At 40.6% G+C, this 18,746-nt stretch overlaps 1 protein-coding gene across 1 annotated transcript in view; it reads right to left on the bottom strand.

Annotated features, from left to right (window-relative positions):
* The window catches only part of LOC146854285 (protein mono-ADP-ribosyltransferase PARP12-like), a 307,738-nt gene that overhangs the window by 171,398 nt on the left and 117,594 nt on the right, over positions 1–18,746 (bottom strand). Inside the window, exon 4 of the mRNA XM_085652066.1 lies at positions 635–736. Coding sequence (XP_085508192.1) covers positions 635–736 — 102 coding nt within the window. The remainder of the gene's footprint in view (positions 1–634; positions 737–18,746) is intronic.

Raw genomic sequence — 18,746 nt, forward strand, 5'->3', positions numbered from 1 at the left:
TTGAGAACACTGGAGATTTATATCAATATCTGCTGCTGTTTGAGGCCATGTTGTTGAAACTAGTAAATACTCTACATCCACAGAACAATCCCACGCTTTGCTGTCAACAATCGGTCTTGCAGCAACATCTCAGCTGGAATGGTAACAAAGTCATCATCATTGTTCATTAAAAAGTGAGGTTCTGCAGTCTTAGTTATTTTGGAAAGTGTCCACCTACCACTGCGGGAAACATTAAGATGGTACTGGGGTTCCAACCAAGAGCAGCAGGGAATATAAAGGTAAGGCTTTTTATCTCAATCACATATTCCTCTGAGAGCCACAGAGCACTATCCATTAGATAAGATCTGCCTGCAGCCATGGTGTTGAGAAGGACATTAAAGTGTGTAGACCCAAGGTCCCTGCAGCTATTAGGACCCAGGTGGCACCAGTGTCTCCACTGGGAGTTCTGTCTTCCAGTGTTCTAACCTCACATAATCTTTAGAGTGCGAGTAGCTTGTGGAAACAGCAGAGACTATCAAATTGTTGCTAAGCATCCTTCACTATGCAATGAAAACAGCTGAGAAACAGGCTGCCCTTGATTTCTCCCCTCTGGGCACCACTCCCTGCAAGAAGAATGTGGACCCTGAGCACTCACTTTGGTTTCTGCAGAACTTCCAGATGTGATAGAGGCAGATCTCGTTTGGGTCATTTTGTTCACCTGGAGGTGAGACCACTGGAGAAGCTTCCGTTTGTGAAGCTGTAGAGAGAAAGAGTAAAAAACAATGAAAGCTGAAGGCGAATATAGAGTTATTGTTAGAAAACCACCACAGCAACAAGACTGCAACATTTAGACAGCTATAGGAGATGAATGTGCACAACATGCTTTATTCATCCCTCAGGATATGGACTGCCATCCTGACCCCTATTCGGACCATGGTGCTCTTGCCATCTTTCAACTTCAAACTTGAATGCTTTGCCCTTGACCTTCACTTTACCCCTGTGTCTTGATGCCCAGAACTTGGTTTTGCCCACATCTTGGTTTTGCTCTCTTTTACTCAGTAACTCTTTCATGAAATTGAGATGTAATCACTGATGTGTCTCATGATCCCTCCTCCTCAAATCCAACAATTTTCATTCTTTTAGTCAATTTTTGTGCTGAACTTGAACATGTATATATTTGCTATTCCTGCATGTGCTATATAAAACGATACATAAATGAATAAAACAAATGAATTCATCATGCCTTAAACATGCTGATTATCAAATTTTCTGCAACCCCTTCTTGGCTGTTCCACACATGCCCTACAAGAATTGCATTCGATTTTACTGTACTCTCAAGATTATTCCCACTTCCTTAAAACCCCGGCTAGAACCGATTCTGTTAAACTGCATCCCAGGTATTAGTGACTTCTGTTCAGTAGTACAGTGTAGCACGTTATCACCACCTGCGAAAAAGCTAGCTGTGTAATGAGAAAACCCTATGGATTGGTCTTTAATTCTCCTAGCACACACTACTGCAGAAGCAATTTAATAGTTTTAAAGATTTAAAAGTTTAACTGTACCACAGTCATATAGATTGTTAGTCATAGTAATACTTAGATTAGTGTAAAGCTATCTAAAATAACCTAAACGCAGAAATGTGGTATTTGTATAGCGTAAAATTAACCAAAAATGCATCGCAACGCTTTCCAGGTTCAAAGGTAAAAATGCAGTCCACTATTGATAGGAGTGGTTAGTGGATTGTTACTGCATTGGGTGGAGGTGTTCTTAAAATAGGTGTGTCTTCATATGAGGTGGTGCCACGACCTAGACAGTGCCATGATGGCGGAGAGGGTGGTGTGTGTCAACAGAGGTTGCCCCCGGAGATGGCAGAGAATATGGGGAAAATGGAACACATATAGAGGCAATTTATGCGAACCCCCTGTACCGAACTCGGAGTCCGAGCTAAGCGACTAAACTCGGGGCAGTATTGTCACGTGGGACTCGACCTGAGGGAGGGTAAGGGAAGAAGAGGGGGGTGGCGGGTGGCGGAAATAAGGGCTTGGATGTACCTGTATGACAATCGCAATCAATGTCAGAAATTGAGTGATATGACAGCACATTGTACCGCACAGATATACCATGTAATGACGAAAGGTGTACTTTTGTTCGTTGTATTAATAAAAATTGTTTAAAAAAAAAAATAGGTGTGTCTTAAAGTGTTTACTAAATAAATTGGAGAAGACTTAAGGCAGTTCTTGTGAATATGGTGAAGTTCTTTCAGATCATGGGAGCATAGATAGAAAAAGCCTGCTGTCTTGTTTTTTCATTTTTACTCTTCTTAGTCTCCAGTCTGATGGTGGACTGGCTGCAGGTGTGCCAAGAGCCACCAGAGATGGTGGGCTTGTCTGCAAGATAAACGGGGGGGGGGGGGCTGGTTGCGATAGCTTTGTAAATATTCGAGCTGATTTGGAAGATGTGCAGGCAGGCAAGAGGACTCAAGGGCTTCCATCAGGATGGGGGCGATGTGATCATATCTCTTTATGTAGGGGCTAAAGTGTGTAATTTGAAAGGTCGTGGACGAGGCATTACCACCATGCAGATGCGAGGAAACAAGGGATTGAACAGTAGTTATGAAGTTTCTTTCTAGAAGAAATGGTTTCACCTTCTTTAGAAGAGAGCTGGTATCAGGGCATTTATTTTGCAATGTGCTTATTGATGATAATGTTGGTGCACATACGAATGAACTGCTTTTCAGTGAAATTGGGTCTCACAGCCATCAAGGTTCATGTCATTGAGTCAGATTTGTTGCTTATGGTAAATAACAAATTCTTTCTTGGTTAGGGTGAGCTGCATGATGTGCATACAGTGTTTGAGCTGTTGGATGTCTGGAGTAGGGTAAATATTTTCTAAAGGTTACAATTCACTTTGAAAGGAGTGAGTATGTCTGTTCGAAGCACATAAGCCAATCTGTCCTCCTGCAAGAGTGAATATTTGGGATGTGTTTGGTTTCTTCCACTCACCATCCATTTTGCATTTTTGGAGAGCGTTTGACAATGAGAGGTGTAAGAGGAAGATGCGGTTTGGCCATATCCCTCCTCAATATGCGCATTATTGTAAATCCTCCAAAAGTGATAATTATTAGCCTTTGATAGTTTGCTAGTCAGATGTGCCCAATGTTTGGGGCCAGTGCAGAGAGCTTTGGATTTAAAAAAAAAATGGAAACTACGGGCTAATTACGATGGTGGGCGGCCAGATGACCAATCACCGATGCAGTGGGAATAAGATTGCCCGACAAGGAGTCAGTGGTCCCACCTGCCTTATTATGATAAGACCGCTGTGTAGGCGGTCAGAAACTGACTTTCTCTACTGTGGCTTGTGCTGCGGTCCAGGAACAGGGCCATAGCATAAGCTGAAGTAGAAAAAGGCACTTTATGCACATCCATGCACCGTGTGCCAGACACCATGTGGACTTGGCACATGGTGCATGGCAGGGCCGGCTTTAGCACTGGTGGCGCCCAGTGCGACAATGTTAGTTGGAGCTCCCAATGACCACCTCCACCACGGATTCTCTCACTAGCATCCTTTAACAGTGACCAAGTCTCCATAACCACTCTCTCTCAGATGCATTGAATTAGTTATATAGTGCCAATCATACCAGTAAAGGATGTCAGAGCACTTTGCATCACACACATTACACAGAGACAATCAATCATACGCGTGTAAATCAGTATATAGGAATTGTTACATAAGCCAGAGGACTACAAGGTGTAGAAGTGACATGTCATCCATACTGCTGGGCAGTATAGTTTAGGAGTGTTGGGTGTGGAGAAGCACAAACTCGTAGTCGAAAAAGAAACAGCAAATGAACCCTTTTTGCAACAGTAATCTATGCTCTAATGTATACTTTGCAGTGTGTATGCAGTTCTATGATGAAAGTTAATTGCTCACTATTTTATATTAAGACTTTAAGTTATAAATTGCTAGAAACAAAAGGATGTCTCTTTTAAAAGCAGTAACCTGCTGACTTATTTACATTTTAAGCAATCTGTAATCTACATGGTACACTTTCTTTGCAGCAGGCATATTAGCCCTCTGCACTACATTCACATAAGTCAAAACCGCTACTACACTAAACTCCGATTTCTGTCTAGGAAGAAAATTAATCACAGGAGTTATCTTGACATTTTTGTGAGGCCCGGTAATTGCTGGAGCAAAAGAACACGGCAGCAGGTATTTTAAAAACATAATAAACTTGCAAACACTGTGCCCCCAGGAAGCAAGCTCCCGTTGCAGTGGCACCGGTCGCACTGCCCTAGAGCTGGCCCTGGTGCATGGATGTGTGTGGGGGGGACTACAAGTGCCCCCCAGGCCACTTCACAGTGGCTTTCGGGGGACGAGGGCCCAGCTTTGAGCCTCTAAGTCCCTTGCCAGCAGCCTTTTCATGGCAGCCGGGCCACCATGAATAGGCTGTCCGAAATGGACGTCGTAATCCTGATGGTGGTGCCTGCGCAGGCACGCCTCCATTTAGGATCGCAATTCCAAACGCCACCTTGTCAGGATCAGTTGATCCTGTCAGAGGCAGCAGTCTGTCCCTCGATAGTCAAGGGTCCTACCACCTGCATCGTAATGCGGCGGTCGGCCAGAAGGGCTGTCTGTTGGTGGGACCGCCACCAACTGCCTGTCGGTGGTTGCCCTACTGGTATCGTAATGATGCCCTAAAAGTTCCATTTCAAAAGTATGTCAAGGATCATTCAACTGCTTTATGAAGCCATTTATGTATTTATAACATAAAACATAAACATTTGAATTGTTTGTTTTCTTGTATGTGTGGAATTTATTGCTTAATACTTTTGCTCTTTCCAATTAAAAAACATGTGCCCTCAAATAAGTTGATTCAATTGTATTGGCTTTCTGAATTCACATTCAAAATGTGACCCACTAGCCTCTCAACTGCCCTGATGAAGATGACTCCTGCCTCAGAGGTGGACCACAATGATTGTCCGAGATATTAGACACATGAATTATGGAGGGGTAACAGTGAATTACACTGATGTTTTTCACTAAGGGGTTATGAGTGATATTGAATATACATCGAGTGCAAAGCTCAAGTTGTCACTCACAACCCCAAGGTGAAAAACATTCCCTTGATTTACTTTTCACTAATCTATAATTTTATGTTTTTGTGGGTGCGGGTTAACCCTAAAATTCTTACACCCCATGAAACACCTTAATAACACGGCCACGGGTGGGTCGATCAGGCACGGTGTAAAACTTCCATTTCATGAGGAAATGTGTCCCTAGATAAGGTGCAAATCAGCATATCAAAATACTGTGAATTAAGTAAGGACCAACTTAATAAGTGAGCTTAGGAATTTCACAGATTTATTATAAACATTCAAAGGGTACAATACAGAAACTGTAAAGTGCAAATGCATGAAGCAATTGCTGTGAAGTTTCTCAATGATAGGGAAATGCAGAGTAACAGGCAAAATCAAATGCCCTAGCCACAAATGAGCAGCAAAATCAGTAAGAAATCAGACTGGATGCCTAGAAGCATTGGAAAAGTCTCTAGCTCACCCCAAATGTGAGGGTTCATATAGGAAATCTTCTTATAGAACATATTGGAAACTGCATATTCTTAATGGTGCGGGCAAAATAATTACAATTTAAGCAAATAACATCATGGAATTATAGAGCGTCATACAGCCTTACCACCCAATCACTATCCCACTGCATGAATATTGATTCAGCTCCTCTAAGCTAATGTCATCTGGAGGTGTCAGAACAAACTAGTTACAATAACAACAGAGAACTATTTATACAGTGTAATACCGTGTGCTAGAAGAAGGACCTTGAAGAACAGAACAATACTGAGTTTTTGTTAGAGAGTCTTTATCGAGAACAATGTAATTCAGAAATTAACAAAAATGACTTGCTTGACTACGCGCAGCAGATATAACAAAAAACAAGCAGTCATTGTGGCATGATAAGACATCCATTTTGAACAAGACGACCTTGAGACCCAACTATGGCCTAATTAGCATAAGCTGAGAAAATGCACTTTAACAGGTTATATCAAAATAATTTCAAAGACAATAGTATCATGTAAGTTAATACATATATAAATTCGGGTGCATATTACTATTCTGCACATTGTTATTAAAGCACAATTCGATTAATTAAAAAAGTTTTCAACAAACTCTTCTCTTAGATTCTTCTATAATCACTATAACCCCACAATTATTTATAATCCAGTCTGCATTACTTTCTGCTTCTTGCAATTCAATTCTTCAAACATCTTCAGTTGATTATGTACTCGATCTCTGGCATCTTCCAGTTAAATTTCAACCTTCTTTCTTTTTGACAAAACCCTCTCCTTACCATCTCCATACACCACATTTTAGAAATATTAATTCAGAAAATTTGAAAAAAGAGCAGAACAATTGCACAAATCAACAGAATAATCACAGGGGTGAGTATAACCCTAAACATGTCCCCTCCCAAACTATCAAATCACTCACCACCATTACTAAAACCCTTCTCAATCTCACTCTCCCAGGCACCCATACTCTTCAAAAGCTTGGACTTCATGAGAAATTTGAGATATTTTGGAGACACAGGCGTTAGTTAATAACCCTACTGTTATCTGGGATCAAATTGCAGTACTTTCTCATCTTCGAAACCCTGCAAACACCACCATCCTTCACAAGAAGGATTTCCAGGGCTAAGCGGTCTTGCATAATCATCTTTTGCATAGAAATTAGCTCATTATTTTTTTTGAATTAGTGCATCAGCAGTGTTAGAAGCGAGACGATCAACAAGTGTAGATAACCTTTTAATATGACATGATTCAAATAGACATAAACATAGCCCCCAATACTTCTAGCACAATTTGTCCAAATCCTCGTTTCATTCTCTTAAAGCCAACAACATAACTCATCTCATTCACAGTGTAAACCCTCGGTAATACCAACTCCATGTAACAGGAATCAGCCCATTTATAAGGTAATATAAGCAGTCTTGCCACACACATAATGAATTCCTCCAAGTGTTGGTTCTTCACCAAAAAAAACTCACACTACCTATATAACTTCTTTCACTCTCACTGTTTCCCACAAATACTATTGACCTAACTCCTACAGGTTCAGGACACACCCATACAATTCACCCTTTCTCTCATGCTCCATTCTCTAAAAACAAAATATATTTTTGTTAAATTTTCCTTGCAAGTAATTTATGGTGCTGAACAATGCATCGAGAACCGTAAATACATAGGTGCGGAATCACAGCCGATCAGACAGGGAGTAGCACAATAAATTGTTATTACAATCAGACTTGTCACATAATACTGAGAACCATATAGTCTACCAATTTCACTCACACTTCACAACCGTTGTGGCGATAGGGGCCGTTCAGCCGTCTCTTGCTAGGTGGCTCCATCACCTGCCGAAGAAGGGACAAAAGTCCACACAAGACAGTTGCTAGCCCCCATTACATCGATATACTCCTTTAATAAATTTGCATACACATTACCTACTAACTAATCTTTCCCTATGTGTTAGTGTGTTATGGCTAAATTCTAGGGGTTGGCGGAACTTGTGGAATTTTACTCTGTAGAATTCCAAGGAGTTACATAAAAACTATGCGAGATTCCGCGGAGGTCTGCCAATGGGCGGAAATTAGCACGTAGTGCTGCTCGCACTGTGATTTAGTGCTGGGAGCGTGCTCCGCACTGAAACATCAATGTGAATGGCACCACACGGTGTGCCAGAGGGCGCTGCTGCTTGAGTTGATTTTGCTACCGCTCGAATAGATTTTCTACTCGAGCAGCAGCCTTCTGACCACGAACGATCACTACTGTCCTTGACCACCCACATTAGATAAATCTCACCGGGTGGCCTCCTAGCAACTGGAAATCATGCTAGGAGATGCCAATTCATGCTTGCATGCTCCATCTTACCATCCTGGAGTTGCGTGTAGAAAACAATTCCACCACACAGCGATAGGTAGAATTTTTGCTGGAACTCTAATGAATTGTTGCCAAAATTATGCAAATTCCATCGGCGGAACAAAATATTTCGCCCACCCCTGCTGAATTCATTATGTCCTGTAGTCAATTCAACTTGTGGTGAAGCATATCCGACTAGAGAAATTAGGCACATCAGTAGGTCAATTAAAGCCATTAATATTACTATATTAATATTTTACTAAACATTTGGCAGCATCTGCTGTAAGTCATGTCTATTGAGATCAAAAGTGATGATTAATAGCAAATTCAGGATTCAAAAACAGTCTTGAAAATATGTTTTTTTCAACAAAACATATATTTTGTTAAACAATAATCAAAATTCAAAGCTTGTTATTTGTTTAATTTCGTTTTTTTTGTTCAGGTTTCTATTTATTCATCAAGGTTGAAATCATTTCAGAATTTCACCACTAGCAGGACCTGCAAAAGATCAAGGTGGGTACTATTCTTCTAGTTCACTTTCATAGATTAATTTTCAGCAGTTTGTCAGCCCATATACTTCCACATTTGACTCTTCTTCCGACACAGATATGCCCACTCAGGTGATAAGTACTTTCTGTTCGGGATTCTCTTTCTCGTTTGTCTTTTGGCAATAGGCCACTGTTACTATTTTAATAATTGATTTCTTTCGACTCTGGTTCTTCTTTGATAGACTCTGATCTTTCAGTCTCCCAGTGTCTCTTTTTGCAAGTTCTCTTCACAGTGTTAGTTCATTTGACTATTTGACGCTTTCTTTCAATCTTCTGTTTCTTCACTCACAGTCATACTTGTACTGTGATCAGTAACTCGACTCACCGTGAACTGCTTCTTTACCTTGTGGGTTCTTGGGACTCTCATATTTTTAGCTGAAGTTTTTCACAAACTGGATCTGAGATTTTAGCTTCTTACTGCCTGTGACTTTGCAACAGTTCTTCACTCTGATTATCAAAGTGAAACTGTGTACTAATACCAAGATCTTCACTCTCATCAGCTTCATCAGCAACTTCTCCAACATCTTCCCCCTCTGGATCAAAACTGCAAACTTGAGCTTAGCTCTGTGAATCAGTGGTTGTTGTCACCACCTTTTCATCCACCATCTTCACTCTCCTCGTCTGAACTACGTGGATCCACTGCATCATGCTTTAAGGTAGTGTTAGTCACAAGCACGACTTAAAGTGACCCGTTCCACCTGGGTTCAAGGAAGCTCTTGCAGGCATACTTCTTCAAAAGAACCTAGGCTTAGGGTTGTAGTAGATGTCACTGAGTTTCTTTTGTTGGTGCTGTTGCCAAATTCACATGATGAAAGACATATTTCACCAGACCCTTGCAGTAATCTAATACAAAATCATCAATTAGTGACACAAGTGTTGCTGAAGGGATGTATGGAATTCTCATAGCTCTGCCCATTAACACCTCATGAGGTAAAATACCAGTCTTTTTATATGGAATGCTTCTAATGCCCATGAGAACAAGAGGAAGAGCATTCAGCCATTTAAAATTTGTGGCGGCACATACTATAGCCAGCTTGTTCTTAATGGTACCACAAGTGCGGTGGTGGCAGGATACTGAGTAATGACCTGTAGTAGTGACCAGGTCAGTTTCGGCCTGGGTCATGGTAGTGAGGCCTAAAAGCTCACTGACCTTTTTAAAAGTTCAGCTGCTGTCTGTTTAATTCACCCTCGGCCTACATCAGGTTAATGTGGTGGTGGAAACGTGCTGAGTGCACATGAGCATGCAAGATCTGTTTTAAACATATTTTTATTGACATGAACGTGCAAGATATACACTATGGAGAAGGTGTAGGGCCCGATTCACAGAACTAACTTAAGACAAAATCCTAAACTTACTACCATTTTGGTATTCACAGAAGGCACTTACTCATTTCGGTATTCACAGAAGTTAGTAGTCCTAAGTTTAGGACTCCTAAATGCCTTCTGTGAATACCGAAAGTCTTAAAATTAGGATTTTTCGCAGTTTAGTAGTAGTATAGTTAGGACTCCTAACTTTAGGACTCCTAAATGCCTTCTGTGAATACCGAAAGTCTTAAAATTAGGATTTTTCTCAATTTAGTAGTCCTAAATTTAGACTTAGGACTACTAAATTGAGAAAAATCCTAATTTTAAGAATTTCGGTATTCACAGAAGGCATTTAGGAGTCCTAAAGTTAGGAGTCCTAACTATACTACTACTAAACTGCGAAAAATCCTAATTTTAAGACTTTCGGTAGTCACAGAAGGCATTTAGGAGTCCTAAAGTTAGGAGTCCTAAACTTAGGACTACTAAATTGAGAAAAATCCTAATTTTAAGAATTTCGGTATTCACAGAAGGCATTTAGGAGTCCTAAAGTTAGGAGTCCTAACTATACTACTACTAAACTGCGAAAAATCCTAATTTTAAGACTTTCGGTATTCACAGAAGGCATTTAGGAGTCCTAAACTTAGGACTACTAACTTCTGTGAATACCGAAATGAGTAAGTGCCTTCTGTGAATACCAAAATGGTAGTAAGTTTAGGATTTTGTCTTAAGTTAGTTCTGTGAATCGGGCCCGTAGTGTGGAACTGGATCCACATGGTAAATGTGTGTGCGCTGGCAGAGGGTGTTTAAAGTGACAATTTATGGTGCAGTACAGAGAGACTGTAGTATTGGACATTGTGTACAGACTGAGTGCGTGTGCTGCATGTGGTAATGCTGGTGGTTGCATGGTACATGGGCACAACAAATCTAGACAGTGGAGTGTGCTGCGAATGTATGCCTAGTGCAGAAGTGGCTGCACTGGTACACTACAAGGACAACCTTGAATTTAATTTTGGGAAGCCCAGGCCTGCCTGTCGAAAACACGAGGAGCAGAGGAACCTCCCCAGACAAAATTGTATATTGCTGCATCCTGTAAGCTGGGTGGGACAAACACAGGGTGAGGGGGATCCTGGCTCTCACTGTGCATTTCCAAGGGCTCTTTGATTTAGTGACAAATCACAAGGAAGGGGCCTGGACACATCTGAGAGCCCAGGATTAACCTTTAATGCACAGATCACAATGTCTGACATCCAGCTGTGAACTCTGGTCACTGCCATGAATCTTGTTTTGGGTTAATCAGCTTCAGAGTCATGCCTGCAGTGACAGGCATCCTTCAGGAAGTGGAAGAATGGTGATAGATGTCCATTTCAGAGAAGCGGAAGCCGAGCATAAAACTTCAAAGGCCCAGACCCTAAATCACATTTTGTGTCTGGAAAAGGACTATAAGAAGGGAAGTCTAAGACCCCATACTTTGTAATCTGCCGAGCAGGCAGTCGGGTTGCATGAGGAAGGGAAGCTTTGTAAGACTTCTGCCTGTGACCAGGATTAGGGTTCAAACCTGCTAGTCTCCCTGCCTGCTCGCCAAGACCGGTGTGCCTGTGAGGGAGAGGAGTGTGTTGGAGGGAGCGAGATCATGAGAAGAGTCCGGATGTGTGGGGCTACTGAGTAAAGTGTGAGGAGCTGTGCCGCACCGATCCGGCCATTGCCCTTGTGCTGCGTTGTGAAGTTGGGTAACCCAGTATGCCAGGAGGGGCCACCATGCATCAAGGACAGTGCTGCATAGACTGGCCCGTTACCCCTGTGCCGCATTGTGAAGTTTGGTGACCCCGTATGCCAAGAGGAGCTGCAGTGCACTAAGGTCAGTGCTGCATCGATCGGGCCATCAGCCGTGTGCGGAAGGTTGCCCTTAACAGCATATGCCAGGAGAGACCGCGGAAGAGGCAAACTGAGGCCAGCACGACCGGACAGTGAGACTCGTTGGAGAGATCCCATATGCCAGGAGAGGCTCCTGGATGCCCGGAGGCCAGAGGTCACATTGCCTGTGACCCAACACTGCTGCTACGACCAAGACGAGGGAGGCTTTGTATCCGAGGAGGCTCGAGGACAGAGGAGATGCCGTCGGAGCCCTGCCTGAGCAAGGAGACTGCCTCTGTCCCCCAGGTAGGAAGAAAAAGGCTTACTGCATGTGGTTGGATCCAGATCAACTCCGATCATCAGTACGTTGATAAACGCGGCTCAGGAGAGAGAGTCAGCATATATTAATATACTTAATTTTCTACACACCCTTTACCCATACAAAAACAGCAACACAACCCCCCCAAAAAAATATACAAAATAATCTATTACATAATGTACATCAATATTTATCAATAAAATATTAATATTAATTCAATTAATTCTTAAATAATTATAATTAATTTACTTCCCACCCTATACCCCTACAAATCCCCAAACTCACACCTAAATGTTAATAAAAAATAATCATACAATTGACATAATTAATTAGCAATTAAATAAATAATAATAATTCAAATGAATTATTAATGTATTTTAATTGAATTGCTTTTCACCCTATACCCCTACAAAACCCACAACCCACATTTAAAAGTTAATGTTAACAAAAATTAATTATACAATTAAAATAAATAATTAGCAAATTAAATGAATATTAAAAAGTTTATTATCAATTAATTTGTAAAAATGTACCTCTTACTCTTTACCCTTAGAAAACCCACAACCCGCACCTAAAACATAACATTAACAATAATTAATTGCACAATTGACATAAATAATTAGAAATTAATATTGATAAACAAAAATATTATGATATAATTATATGATATAATTATAATGTATTTCCCACACTGTACCCCTATGAACCCCACAGCACCCCACGGTACTAAAAATAGCAAAATATGTTTACATTACATTTAAAAACTACAAAAAAAAATCAACTATATTAAACAACATTAACAATAACTATACAAACAATGGATAACATACACAATTGAAATATATACTAAAGTACATAAAAATAATTAGAAAACGATATTAACTATATTTTTGTAAATGATATTAATTATTTCGATATTGTTAAAATCGATATTACATACCTTAAAATCGATATTCTTGCACATTATATTTCTGTATCACAATAGTTCTGTATGACGATATTTTTGATTCGATATTTTGTCTGAATTCCATTTCAATGAGAGGATGTGTCTGGATAAAAAAACTTGGACAAGACAGAGAGGCCTTCATTCCAAGAGGCCAAGTAATTGGTGTGATATGTATTCCATTGAATAAAATCAGACTCTTCCGAGTTGGTATTCATCAGGTGCAATAAATACCACCGGATAACAAGTGTTTGGGAAATAAAATGCAGATTTTGGTGTTAATTGCATTACATACTGCGCATTTTTCCCCATATAAATATCATCAGGTTTGACCTACTGATATTGATCACAAAACTCTTAATTGCGATATGAGCGGTAACTGGAATTACTGCACATATTGAATTCCTGCACATATCGCAATTAACTGGGCCCTGCGTAATGGTACACTGTGTCAAATAGTTAAGAGATGAAACATTATGGGTATGATTGAAACAATAAGTGAGAAAGTGTAATGTGCCTTGCTAAAAATACACATATTTTAGGGTAGTGACCTAGGGGCCGATTCACAGAACTAACTTAAGTCAAAATCCTAAACTTACTACTTTTGGTATTCACAGAAGTTAGGATTTTGTCTTAAGTTTGTCTTAAGACAGACTTAAGACAGACTTAAGACAAACTTAAGACAAAATCCTAACTTAAGTCTGTCTTAAGTCTGTCTTAAGTCTGTCTTAAGTCTGTCTTAAGTTTGTCTTAAGTCTGTCTTAAGTCTGTCTTAAGTTTGTCTTAAGTCTGTCTTAAGTCTGTCTTAAGACAAACTTAAGACAAACTTAGGACAAAATCCTAACTTCTGTGACTACTAAAAGTAGTAAGTTTAGGATTTTGTCTTAAGTTAGTTCTGTGAATCGGGCCCCTAGAATCAGGAAAAAGCATGTCATGGGAAAAATTAGAGATCAACCACTGGGAACTGATTCTATTGCTGGTAACTGATCGGGCAAGGCCTTAGGAAGAAGGCCTTGCCCGATCAGTGCCAAACATTGATGAATACAATTAATGTTGAAGCCTCAAATCTTACATTTCTCAAAAAATGTAAAATGCCTAATCATATGTGCCCCCTTGGTTTTCCCAAATATTAGAAATGCTCAATAGAGCAATCATAGAGCTCTAGCTACAGCATGGAGACTCATGAGAATACACATTTGCTTCTAAGACATTATGGTTCTATGACTAGGGTTATAATAAATATGTCTTATCTCATCAGGTTCTTCCTGCATTCAACCCTCAGAAGGAACCCTTTCGAATTCATAAGGGATTTTTAAATCTACTGATCTTACCACTACTCACTAAGCTCACAGCAATTGGCCAACAACTTTACTTTATTAACAATATTGGGAAACTGCAAATATCACTAACCATTGATCCTTAGCTGTCATCTGAACCTGGGTTGAAAGGAGTGATTCCTGTCTAACGAGCTAAATTAGTTGTAGTCATCACTCCCCTTCCTAAAAGAAAGCTTCCTTGAACCTTTTTGATCTGAGAAATTCTTATGATCCTGCAAATCATCCCTTCACCTCAAAGTTACTGGAGACAGCAGTCAAACTACACACCACCCATCTCATTATGACAACCTGCCACTATGTAAACTATAAAACAAACTAACACACTCATTAGATGATATCATCAGTGATGTCATCAATGATATCATTTGAGATGTCATCCTTAAAAGGGGAGGGGGCTGCACAGCCTTATCAGGCTCCTGATACCCCAACCCAAATTTAATAAAAAAGGAGAGGCTGGGTAATTAATAAAGGGAGGGGGCTAATGGCACACCTACCTGAGCCTAATTAGGCCCCAGGTCCACACTCTGAAAGGCGCCTCCAGTTTATACATTACCCCCTATTCAAATGCTGCAAGTGAAGGGGGCAAGGAAAGATGCGTCTCGCGTCTCACCTCCATATTAAGTAAACCTTACTGAGGAGAATGTATTCATCTATCCATCCGTGTGTCTGAATAACCTGTATCGGAAAGGACTGTGCATATGACGTGCTGCGTGTTAAGAATGGTGAGAGTGTTGCCCGACCCCCCAAGGATGGTGAACGCGGAGCCGCACCACGCTAGGATGGAGTGTACCCCGGCAGTCGGGGCAGTGAGTGCATTAGCTGTTCCTGTGCTGCCCAAAGTTGGCCTTTGTTTGGTTAGAACCGGCCTGTGGTTCCCAAACTGTGTGCTTGCTTTGTGGCGTCCCTGGTTAGTTTCAATGCCGCACCAGCATTACGTGGCACACAGATTGGGAACCACTGCTCTAAATGAAAGTTGCTGACACATCGGTAGCAATAACGTGCAGTGGATCTGGAAGTGCACTGCGTAGACTGCAGGAGACACAAGAGATACAAGTGCGTGGAGGGGGTACATGGGCACCGTTAATCGGAACACACGGGCGTATAATACTTATTACACAATGTCCCAGCTCAATAGAAAGCTTGCCAGAAGAGTTGCGCAACATAAATCAATTTAGCCTCAGAATAACACTGTACAGACAGTCCTACCGCACTCATCATCGCAAGTAGACTGCCTTAATCCTCATGTCTTAATGTGCATACCCCGAGCTGCAGTGTTCATCGCAGAAGCTTTATATTTTTATTATAGCTCCGGATCTGAGAGTCTCCTGAAATACTTCTTTTAACACAATCGCCTCAGCGCCGCACCAAGTCGGCAAAAACAGCAGGCAGAGTGCCGCAACTAAAGTCCGCGCCAGGCTACCTGTACCTTTACATTTATAAACCGGCACATTGATTTTTACCTTAGCGCCACACCAAGTCTGCTGCAACGAAAGTCCGTGCCAGGCCACCTCTACTTTCACAAACAGGCACATTGATTTTTACTTGATGCGAGGCAACAAGATGGCTGCCAACACTTCCTGGTTTGAAGTGTTGGCAGCCAATTAGAGCCAGGCTCGTGCTCGGGGGTTAGGCTCCGCCCACATATATATATATTTTTTTCTTTAATATTTCAAAAAGTACTGAATGCATTTACGCCATTTAAAAAAAAGGTCGCTTTCTGAACCAAGCACTACCTTTTTGCCAAATTTGGTGCAGTTTCGTTCAGTGGTTCTGGCTGTAGCCTTGCCTAAAGTTTCCTATGGGAAACTGATTTTTTTACACTTATTTTTTTAATTTCTCGGCAACTACTGAACGGATTTACACCATTTAAAATTAAGGTAGCGTTCTGAACCAAGAGCTACCTTTCTGCGAAACTTAGTGTAATTCCGTTCAGTAGTTCGGGCTGTAGCCTGTCTCAAAATTTCCTATAGAAATTAACACACGAAAAACACTTTTTTGGACACCCTTTTTCCTCTGCCCCCGCTTGACGAATCACCCGCAAACTTTCAGGATAGGAGCTGATCTGGATAGACTTTTTTTTGGGAGAATTTCACAAAGATTTGTTGAACGACGCCAAAGATATTAGCAAATCAAAAAACGTGTTTTCAATAGAAATGAGGTCCTAACTATAACTACCTACTGGCGACCGCCAGTAGGTAATATATATGTATATATGTATATATGACTATTGGCTTGGAAAAGCGCAGGCCTGTTAACCAACGAGGAGTACAAATTTCTAAAGAATGATCATCCAGTTATCCCAACCCTTTACTTGATACCAAAACTCCATAAATGCAACACCAAACCACCTGGAAGGCCCATCATTTCCGCTATTGGGAGTTTAATGGAAAATACGTCTAAATATATAGACTTTTTCTTACAAGACTGGGTTAAGGGATTAGCATCCTATGTTCAGGACACTTCAGATTTCTTGCGAAAAATTGAGCAAATAACATGGGGTCCGGGGATGCTTTTAATCACGTTGGATGTATCATCATTATACACATCTATTAGACACCTTGATGGTCTAAAAGCTGTGGAACACTACTTGAACCTACGACCATTAAACTTTTCCCTGCACAACAGAATGCTAGCTACTATGATACAGGGATGCCTGGAACAAAACTTCTTTTTATTTAACAGTCAAATTTACCAGCAAATAAGAGGCGTGGCGATGGGGGCCTGCTTCTCCCCCAGTTATGCCTGTTTGCATATGGGACTGTGGGAGGAGCAGGTTCTCTGGGGTGTGAACAAGGAAATTATGAATAATCATGCCATCATATATCTACGATATATAGATGACTTATTCTTGATTTGGAGTGGTACAGAATTGGGGGCATCTGACTTTGTAGAGTCTTTAAATATCAATTGCTTCAATCTCCAATTCACATCAACTATCAGCGCCATGTCGGTTTGCTTTTTGGATGTGGAGATTTATATTGATGGAGGACGGTTGGCTACCAAATTATTTAGGAAGCCGACAGCGGGCAATACAATCTTGCATGCGTCTAGTCACCATCCACATCATTTAATACGCAGCATCCCTTATGGGGAGATGCTGCGTATTAGGCGAATCTGCAGCATAGACTCTGACTGTGATGTTGCACAGGAAGCTTGTAGGCAAAGATTTTTGTCCAGGGGCTATGCTAAGACAGTAATTGATGCGGCCATTAATAAAGTCAAAAATTTGTCTAGGAAAGAGGCACTCACTCTAAAAGTCAATAAGGTTGTAAGAGAGCCAACAGAACCATTATTGCAACCAAGAATTATTTTGACTTTCAATATACAACATCAAAAATTAAGAAAAATCTTCTATAGAAACTGGAACCTGATACAAGGTGATCCGGTTATAGGCAAATTAGTTCCAACTAAGCCTATGTTGACTTTCAGAAAGGCACCATCAATGAGCAATGCTCTAGTGAGCAACAGTCCTGAAGTTATAGCCTCCAATACTTGGCTATCACAATGCAAGGGTTTTAGAAAATGCTCCAATTGCAAAGCTTGTCAGTTTGGATGCAACAAAACCCAATATAGTAGCCCATTCAGACAAAATCCCATTGCAATAAACAAGAGGCTAACCTGCAAAACAGAATTTGCGATTTATGTGCTGGAGTGTCCTTGTGGGCTCAAATATATTGGAAGTACCAAACTTCCGGCCCACAAGCGGATACTCCAGCACATAAGAGCAATCAAATGCAAAGACCAGGCATACCCTGTCGCCAGACACTTCGAACAACATCATAATAGCAATCCCTTACATCTCCAATATTACGTAATTGATACCATCTTACCACTAAAACGTGGGGGGAATCGAGAAGCTAAATTACGCTTGCTGGAAACCCGATATATATTGGAACTTGACACTAAACAACCTTCGGGATTGAATGCTAGCGAAGATTTTTATACATGTCTCTGAGGATTTTAATTGGCATGACACTGTAATTTAAAATGTGGGCTCACATTTTTTAATTACATGTACAGCAATGACCAAAAACATCTATGATTAACCATACACACAATGATGGAAAAATCTTTGGCATGAAACATCGCAATTATAAGACTGATTCTCATTTAAATACTTTTTGAAACACTGTTTGTTAAACAATTCTTGTTTTGCACATTATTATTTATATATTTGCATTTATTCAAATTTGACTTGAGGGATTTGATATATTGTGATATCATATGACACACACCTATTGAAAAAGCCCCCTTGGGCATTATTACTATGTCTTGCAGCATTATAAACAGCAAAAATGTATTACACGCATAAATAGTTGGTTGAGACGAATTAAGACATAACAACATGTTCTTACAAAATTAGTAAGCGAGCAATTTCAATTCTATTGAAAACCATTTGACAATATTTTAAGAGATTCCAATTGCTTATGTTTTGTCTTTTAGTCACGAATATATAAAGGAAAAACTTTCCCCCCCCCTTTTTTTTCAAACTGTCAACCAACTTTATTTACATGCACAGCTGGCTTTTTTCGCT

This window comes from Triturus cristatus, chromosome 4_1 (assembly GCF_964204655.1).
Source record: "Triturus cristatus chromosome 4_1, aTriCri1.1, whole genome shotgun sequence".
Taxonomy (NCBI): Eukaryota; Metazoa; Chordata; class Amphibia; order Caudata; family Salamandridae; genus Triturus; species Triturus cristatus.